This window comes from Fragaria vesca, linkage group LG3 (assembly GCF_000184155.1).
Source record: "Fragaria vesca subsp. vesca linkage group LG3, FraVesHawaii_1.0, whole genome shotgun sequence".
Taxonomy (NCBI): Eukaryota; Viridiplantae; Streptophyta; class Magnoliopsida; order Rosales; family Rosaceae; genus Fragaria; species Fragaria vesca.
In genome coordinates this window covers 13,807,035-13,816,048 of record NC_020493.1, presented here as the reverse complement: position 1 = coordinate 13,816,048, position 9,014 = coordinate 13,807,035, and the positions used below count along the sequence as shown (strand labels likewise).

Here is a 9,014-nt window from a genome sequence, read left to right as displayed (position 1 = left end):
TTTAAATGCCGTGTTGGAACAATATACTTATGATTTTTTTTTTTGCAAGCAAAATCCCTTGGCGTGTCCCGCGTCCTAATCACCCGCTCGACATGGAGAAAGATCAAGATCTGCTGACGAAGATGCTGTAGGTGGGGGAAATTGCCTCCCTCACGGAGGTGGACCTGGACACGCAATCCGTGCGTGTCCTAGAGTCCCAAAAGGTGCTGGAGGTCCCGGACGAAGCCTACGGGACAATGGCTCCTCCGCCGCCGCTACCTCCTCCCGGAAGCGTCAAGGTAACTGTGAATCTGGGCGAGAAGAAGAAGCGCCACCACCACTCGAAGAAGAAGAGCCAGGCTGCTCTGGATTCCCGGGTGACCTACACCGGGAAGGACGTCTTCGGGGACATCACCCTAAACCCAAAGAGACATAAGGTGGCACCCGGGGGTTCTACTCCCTCACTGTCCATGTTTGCCCCTCCCCTTCCTACCATCTTGAAGACCCCCATCAAGAAGGTCCTCGATGAATATGGTTGTGCAGACGAGAAGTTCGTGCACGCTATGATCTGGGACCTGAAGGGTATTGACCTCGACCGGGTGAGGTTTAAGGAAGGCTCTCCGGCCGAGTCTCGACAGATTGCTCGGGACATCTTTTCCTTTGTTACTCTCGTTGTGTCTTTGGTTTAACTTGTATTTTTTTGCAGGCTCTCTTTGTGATGTACTCTATCGATGCCAACGAGGATACCCTTGAACTCAAGCATGCAGCAGGTGGCCAAGCTGAACGGTCACGTGAGCTATCTTCAGACTGAGAAGGGGTCTTTGGAGAAGGAGAAGAACACGTTGGCCGAGAAGCTGGCAATGCTGCAGCTGCATGTTCAGGAAGTGGAGAACAAGGCTAACCGGGTCTCGGAGCTTGAGGCTAAGGTGGAGTCTCTACGCCTGTCACTCGAGAAGCTGCGCCCGTTGGAGGGTAAGCTTCGAGAGAAGGAACTCAAGCATGCAGCAGGTGGCCAAGCTGAACGGTCATGTGAGCTATCTTCAAACTGAGAAGGGGTCCTTGGAGAAGGAGAAGAACACGTTGGCCGAGAAGTTGGCAATGTTGCAGCTGCATGTTCAGAAAGTGGAGAACAAGGCTAACCGGGTCTCGGAGCTTGAGGCTGAGGTGGAGTCTCTGCGCCTGTACCTCGAGAAGCTGCACCCGTTGGAGGGTAAGCTTCGAGAGAAGGAATTCGAGATCGCGGAGTTCGAGCGCCTTGTCCACGTGCGTTGCGACCAGGCTGTGGTCGAGTACAAGGAATCCCAAGAGCTTAAGGATCTTCTGCAGGCTGCCCGTGATGGGGCCATCACGGAGAAGTTCATAGAATGGAGCGAGCATGGATACCTTGACAAGCCCCGGATGATTGTTGACCTGCTTGCTGCGAAGGCTATAGCTCAGAACACCTAGCCTGTCCTCACGGAGGGTCCTCCTAAGACCAATCCTGAGACTGTCGGAGATGACGTGATTGTGCCCGAGAGTGAGGATGAAGAGGAGCTAGGCAACTCGACCGAGAAGGACCAAGCTTAGGATTCTGTTTTAATTTGCATTCAGCCGGACTGTAATTTTTTGGATTTATCATTTTGAACAATGGCCTTGAGCCTACTTCCCATGATGTAAATGTTTTGCCTGGTGGTCCGGTTAATATATCTACCCTCTTACTTATCAGGTCGCGTTGGTTTATATTTTTTTGTTGCCTCTGGGTGGATCTTGTGTTCTTCTTCTCTTGGTGTTTTGCCTTTTTTTTTTTTTTGCCTCTTGAACCTGGTAGGTCCTGTTGGTATACACAAGTTTATAGTTTTACTCCGGGTGTTGTGAATTTAACTACTTCATTTCTGTATTAGTTGTTGTCAAAAAAAATGAAAGCATCCTCCCGGGTTGACTAAGCTGACCCGGTGGGCATGATTTACAATTCCCAAAATCCAACTTTGATTAAAGAGGGTAGAACCTTAAACAGGGTAAAACCTAAGGTGCTCGGTGTTCCACGGGTGCCCGGTGATTATACCGTCACTGTCCCTCAGGTAGAACGTTGTTGGGCCAACTTCCTCTACTATCTCGTAGGGTCTCTCCCAAGTTGGATCAAGCGCCATTGGTTTGGTCATTACCCGTTTCATCACCCAGTCTCCCAGGCCCAAGGGTCGGGGTCTGTGAAACCTCAAACTTAAAAAAAATAAATAAATAAAAATAAATAAATAAAAAATTGTTTGGATTACTGTTTTGTCTTATTTGAATTGCTGATTCACATACTTGCTAGCTTATGCCTAACACATGACTACATGCACCCAGGCCCGGATTTGAATAGAGACAGAAGAGTCTTGTGACTCAGGGCCCAAAAATCTAAGGGGTCTAAAAATATTTTTTTAAAGTTGTCCAAATTTTTTTATAGTTTTTTGGCTATGCAATTAATCAGACAAGTATGAAAAAGAGGTAAAAACTTAATGAAAACTGAAGACATCTGACATGAATTAAAGATAAATATTCTAAAATAAGAAGAATTACACGTGATGAGAGGCCCAAATGCAATTGACTGAATTATATAAACATATATTATTAATTATAAATTAAATACTTTCAGATGTTATATGCTATTTTGTATTAAAAATAAATAAATTAGGGGCCCAACTTCGAGAGTTCGACTCAGGCCTCAAAATCTCAGGTCCGGGCCTGCATGCACCCAATCACAAGTGAAAGTCTGAAAACCTTAATCAGACTTGTGGATTTCAAATACCTGCTGAGTGAGCAGCTTAAACTTAGGCATCAAGTTTAAAAACAACTGCTGGCACTTGAAGATAAACTTCAAGTGTTTCTACATTAATAGGTGGCAGCAAATTAACAGTTAGAAGGATAAGTGTTTAACTAAGATAAGCTAGGGAAGCTACAAGTGGCTGATTACTTTTTCTAGTATAAATAGAGGTATTCACATGAGGAAATAAAAAAAAGGTAGAGTTCAAAAAATATAGAGAAAAGTTAGAAGAAGAAAGAAATTAATGGAGTTCTGAAGCAAAGTACTAGTATCTAATAGTGAAATTTCAGTTTTGGTAAAACAGGTTTGAGGTAGGGGAAGTTATGGGGAATCTCTTTGTTTTATAATCTTGTTATCTTGCTTTGGAATTGTACATGTTGTTTGTTAAAGGTGGTTATTATGTTTAGCTTTTCATCATATTATTATATGATCTTATGTCAACATCATATTACTATTTGATCTTATGTTGAATAAGAAATGAATGAAGTTATGGGGTTAAGGCTATTACTTGGAAGGGACCAGCAATTGTCTGTCTTTGTATACATATAGGGAGAGAGACCCTTTCAATGTTATATTGATAAAATGATCTCATGGCAAGAAGACACTAGTGACTAAGGATAGTACAAGAGTACCAAGTTGAAAACTTAACCTATACATGTATACACTATCTGTTCATTGAAATGACATGAGATCTGCTCTACTGAGTTTTTGGCTCACCCCTTTATGAATTTGTGCAGATGTTACTCTTTGAGGGATAAAAACTTAATACCTAGAAGGGATGAAGTCTAGGAGGAGTAAACTATGGCTTGCTGTTTTAAAATTTCTATTTGTGAAATAAAGCTTAGTCTATAAGCTTTTTTTCCTGTTTGTTGTAAAAACAATATTTATGAAATAAAGTTTACTTTTTCATTAAATTACCTCTGATTCAAAGGTTTTCATATAACTTTTACTTGTCCAATGTTCTCTTATCCTTGACAAGTTGAAGTTATTCACATCCTTACTTGGAAAAGAACCATATTTTTTTTAAATTCCAAGTTCGGGTGTTACAGGGTCTGACCTTACTGTCGTAATGCCGGGCAACCCGCTGCTTGTACACTTGATTGTGTAGATCGGCCCTTTCCCCTTTTCTTCTCGATGAGATCCATGTTCAGTTGGAGCCCCTCTGTATTGGTCTCCTCATTATAGCCTTCAACTCTTCCTGATGGCACTGTCAGCTTAATTGGGATGACAGCCTCTGTGCCAAATGCTAGGCTAAAAAGCGTTTCTCCTGTTGACTCCGTCGCGGTGGTCCAAATGGCCCATAATGCTTCCGGGAGCTTCTGTGCCCATAACCCTTTGGCATCGTCCAACTTTTGCTTCAGTAGCTTCTTGATGATCTTGTTGACTGCCTCCACTTCACTACAAGAAGAAAGGCTTTAGCCGACGAAAATAAAAAAAACAGGCCGACGAACAATTTTTTCGTCGGCTCATTTAAATTTTCGTCGGCTATAGTCAACTTTAGCCGACGAAATTAAATTTTCGTCGGATAAAATTTTTTTTCGTCGGCTATAGTCTGTGGACTTTAGCCGATGACATTAAACATTCTTTAGCCGACGGAATTTAATTTCGTCGGCTAAAGTAAATTTCGTCGGCTAAAGTGCTTTATATTTGCAGATCTGGACAGTAGCTCATCTGGGAAAAAAAACGGGAGAAGAAAAAACGGGAGAAAAAGTTTGGGTGTTGTCGAAATCTGTCCATAATTAGTTTGTGGAGCTATATATAGGTACGTACATGTGTATATATGTTGATTTTGAGTTTTATTTCAGTTGATCGATTTTGAGTGTGATTGAATTGATAGATTTTGAGTACGTTGGATGTATATATATAAGTGTTGATCGGTTTGGTTGATGATTTAATAATATATATGAAGTTGTTGTTAATAAGTAGTAGATATATATATATATATATATGTTAATTAATTTATATTATTGTGTTGATGGTATGAAGTTGTTGATGATGATTTTGTGATGATGTTGATATATATAATATTGTTATGTAATTATTAAGTGTGTATATATATATATATGTGTGTTAATTAATTTGTTATCAATTATTTGTTATCAATTTGTTAATTAATTAAAGGCCAATGATAAAATGGTATCTTTAGAAGTAAAATGATAAAACTATTAACAAATGTTTTTTGATGATAAAACAATACACCCATTTAAATTCTTTAAACCGTGACCCATAAATTTTTAAAAAATTTCATGTCATGCCATTGACAAAAATAACAACATATTAACTATTATCTATCTCTCTTACTCACTCTCAACTCATCTCCCTCACTCTCTCTCTCCGGCGAATCACTCTCTCCGGCGAACCCGTCGTCCTCCACCGAGAGATTGATGCCGTTACCAAAGCGAGCTCAGAGATAACATATCTAGAAGCACACGACGGAGCTCTCTGTTGTCGTCATCGACGATTTCATCCTCTTTGATTTTTCTTTCATCCTTTAACAAATCTCTTATGTCATGGCTTTTCGGATTAATTTCGATCATCGTCTTCAGCTTACAAGGTAAGCTAATATGTTTCTCTCCTCTTTATCAATTGATTGATTTTTCTTTTTTATTTGATTAAACCTAGAAATAGAAAAAGAAGTTTGAATTCATGGGTTTTATTGTATTCTGGGTATGTCATTTATGAAATAGAATGCTGTGTCATGAATCTTTTATTGATTAGATTGTAAATGCATGTTTGTTTGGGATGTTGAATTTGTGTTATGTTATTTGGTTATGCACACAAGGTGTTTGAGGAAATGTCTGTGAATGAATTTTGGTGTTTTTGCTCGATGAGAGTGCAGTGGACCTTGATGTGCTAGCGAGGGTTGACCTTCTCAAGTTCTTGAGCAAAGAATGTGAGGAAAGAGATGCTACACGCTGTAAAGAGATGCGCATTAAAAATGAAAACTTAAGAAATACGGAATTTTGCCCAGATTTTCAGTCAAATTCAACGGCAATTTGCTAGCAGCTCAGAGCAATCCAAGAAACTTGCCTTATATCAACGGAAAGCTAGAAGAGTCTAGTTTCCAGAACATTTCGCGGATCGTTGATAGCTATTTTGTAGAGAAAGTTATAGTCGTCGGAAGGAGGGAAGGTCATTCTGCAGAAAACTGAAAAATGAAGGAGAAAAGTCTACCAAGCAAGTGTTTAAGGACTTAAAGTGTTTAAGGAGATGCAGAGAGTTGGCGGTTTTGTTGAACAGCTAAATAAAAGATTATTTGTGTGGAACATATCTCTATTTATGAAGCTTGATGTTTCTGTTTTTGGGTTCTTCATTTTCAACACCCAAACAACTTCATAATGTTTTATACTTATGCAAATTACATTGAGGGAAGGTAGTGATAAAGTCATACTGAAATCAATGTTAAGTGCACTGAAGCATGGTAACAATAATGGTTCCTTTTCCCTTTTTGCTCTATTTTGTAATGAATTTTGGATTAAACGATGAATGAGGAAAGCTAGAGTTCTAAGAGTTGTGTTGACACTAAATTGTTTTCCTAGGTATTCTTAATTTGATGATTTACAATTAATACATATTGTTTTACTTTGTCATATTCTGTGTTCTGTGTGAGAAAAAAAAAAGTGTAGCTTGTTATGTAGAATGTATGAAGCTACACATGTAACTATCAGTCGGTAATTACATGGATAGTTACATGCATAGTTACATAAATGGATAGTTATATGCATAGTTACATGGATAAATACATGGATAGTTACATTGATAGTTAGATAAGTAGCTTAATGTAGGTACACAAGTCATTTACATAATAATAATTGCAGCGTGCCGCTGCACCACAATGGCAGCGTCCCGCTGCGTATTAGAACATAAATCTATTAAAATTCATGTAACTAGCAATGTAACTACCCAGGTAATTAGCAATCTGTAGTTACATGGATAGTTACATGAATAATTACATGGATGGATAGTTACATGAATTGTTACATGGATAGTTACATGCATAGTTACATAGATAGTTACATAGATGGATAGTTACATGCATAGTTATATGGATAGTTACATGGATAGTTACATGCATAGTTACATACATAGTTACATAGACGGATAGTTGCATGGATAGTTACATGTATAGTTTCATGCATAGTTACATAGATGTATAGTTACATAGATAGTTGCATAATTACATAGATGAATAGTTACATGCATAGTTACATGGATTGTTACATAGATGGATAGTTACATGTATAGTTACATAGATGATAGTTACATGCATAGTTACATAGATGGATAGTTACATTGATATTTATATAGATGGATAGTTACATGGATAGTTATATAGATAGTTACATAGATCTGAAAAACGTAATAAAGAAATAAAAGTGCAATCTGGTTATGTAACTACGATATTGTTACGCAATTAAAAGTGTAATCTGGAAAACGTAATAAAAAATAAGATATTTTCACCTTCATTCATATGATTTCAGTGTATACTTGATACAATAACAGTAATTTACCAAACCAAAAAAGAAAGTACATCCTAGACTCAACAGGTGCTAACCCCACTAGGACAAAACTGACACCAATACAACATTGATTCCATTCGTTACAGAGAGAAGTCCCAGAAAACCTCAAGTCTGGTAAAAGTTTTAGGGTCAAAATTATACAATCACAGGCATATATCATTTAAGAGAACTTCCAAGCCTCTCACCTTCTATGTTCTCTATCTTCCTTCCCTGTGCTTCTCCTCTTATGAATTGGCTCATTGATCTCTCTTGTTTCGTCTGTCATCATCAACGGATTTCTTTTTGTAGTCTCTATCATCTCTCATCTCTGCATGCCTATCATGCTCTGCATGTCTCCTTTTATAAACTTCATCGTCTCTCTTTTCTGAAGGGCTACCATTAGCTGCACTTCTTTCTCTACATTCTCTATCCCTACTCCTTTCTGTGGGTGTATCACCATCTGTGGTTCTCTTCCTTCTATAATCTTTATCATCATCATCATCTTTGTCTATAGTGTATAGTGTCATTTAAGAGCCAGTCAATTCTGATAGCTGAAGTAGATTGACTGTTAGTCATAAACCAAACTCATACAAAACTGATGCAGTATAAGCTGAATCTGTGAGGGAAAGAAAGAAACGAGGTAAAAAAAATGTAGGGAGAACCATATTTATACATTCTAGCTTGGTGTCAAGAAAATGCAGTTGCATAGTTCCTTACTTGTATATTGAGTCACCACCAGAACCCGTTTCAGTTGGGTCACCGGTTTGTGCAGTAAAATCCTTCTGGACAGTGTGAAAGAGACACCCATTGTAATACTTAATCCTGAATCGATACAAACATCAAATAGGATAGAGTTTACAATCTCACATACTAGAATACAATTTAATACATGACTCTACTCCATAACTGAACTAAACAGTTGCAAAAATGACCCCTCCTCAAATCACAACACAACATAAGTAAAAGTAATAGCAATGCTTTCGGCCAAAGGTCAGTAAATTAGTAGTAGTAGACTCACTTGTAGAGCTTTAAGAAGTTTTTGGTAGTAAGAGGGCACCTGTTGGTGTATAAATCCACAACTATATCTCCCAAACTCGTCACTATAAGCACTGACATCTTCTCTCTCTCTCTCTCTCTGCATTAATCGCAACACGATTACTTCATTAAACCGAAACCTACAACTATAAATCACACCACGCATAGCTAAAAAAAAAAAAAAAAACAAACTAGGACCAATTTCAATCTCAACAACCCGTTTCCAAACCCTAGCAAAATTTGATCTCAACAAACCTTCAGCATTACATATCACAAAACCACATAAATCACCAGATCTAACTCCAAGCACCACACACACAGCAGAATCATCACAAAATCTTTCAGATCAAACACATATACTTCAATCGCTCTCAAATTCAAACCAGAAACTTCAATCTCTAGCAGAATTACCCAACAGAAAAGATGCTTAAACAGAAAACAAGCTATTAGATCCTCTCCGATTACCTTGAAAAGAAGAAGACATCGAAGACTTGGACGGCGATGAAGAAGAAGGACCAAGCCGGAGATGGAGAGGGAGAGAGAGATGTGGCGGCTGAGCGCGGCGGAGAGGAGGTATCAATTGAGGGGGAGTAGTGTTCGCCGGAGCTCCAATGGAGTGCATGTATTTGCAATCAGAGACCAGTGCTCCGTTCACGATCCATGTCGATAAGAGAGAGAGAGAGAGAGAGAGAGAGAGAGAGAGAGAGAGAGAGAGAGAGAGA

General features: G+C 38.8%; 2 protein-coding genes across 2 annotated transcripts in view; one reads left to right on the top strand and one right to left on the bottom strand.

Moving 5' to 3' along the window:
* The first annotated feature begins 236 nt into the window (after nt 1-236).
* LOC101314643 lies at nt 237-851 on the top strand. The gene is made up of 2 exons (XM_004295747.1): nt 237-578; nt 686-851. Exons 1-2 carry the CDS (start codon nt 237-239, stop codon nt 788-790), a joined length of 447 nt encoding a protein of 148 aa, XP_004295795.1. The 3' UTR covers nt 791-851.
* Nucleotides 852-7,970: 7,119 nt separating this feature from the next.
* LOC101314359 overlaps nt 7,971-9,014 on the bottom strand; it is a 10,813-nt gene continuing 9,769 nt past the window's right edge. Inside the window, exon 3 of the mRNA XM_004295746.1 lies at nt 7,971-8,079. Within this exon, the coding sequence (XP_004295794.1) occupies nt 7,971-8,079 (109 nt within the window). The remainder of the gene's footprint in view (nt 8,080-9,014) is intronic.

Coding starts and splice junctions, on each gene's coding strand:
- LOC101314643 (XM_004295747.1), top strand. CDS start 237: ATGGCTCCTCCGCCGCCGCTACCTCCTCCCGGAAGCGTCAAGGTAACT. Junction 579..685: donor AGGGTATTGACCTCGACCGG/GTGAGGTTTAAG, acceptor ATTTTTTTGCAG/GCTCTCTTTGTGATGTACTC.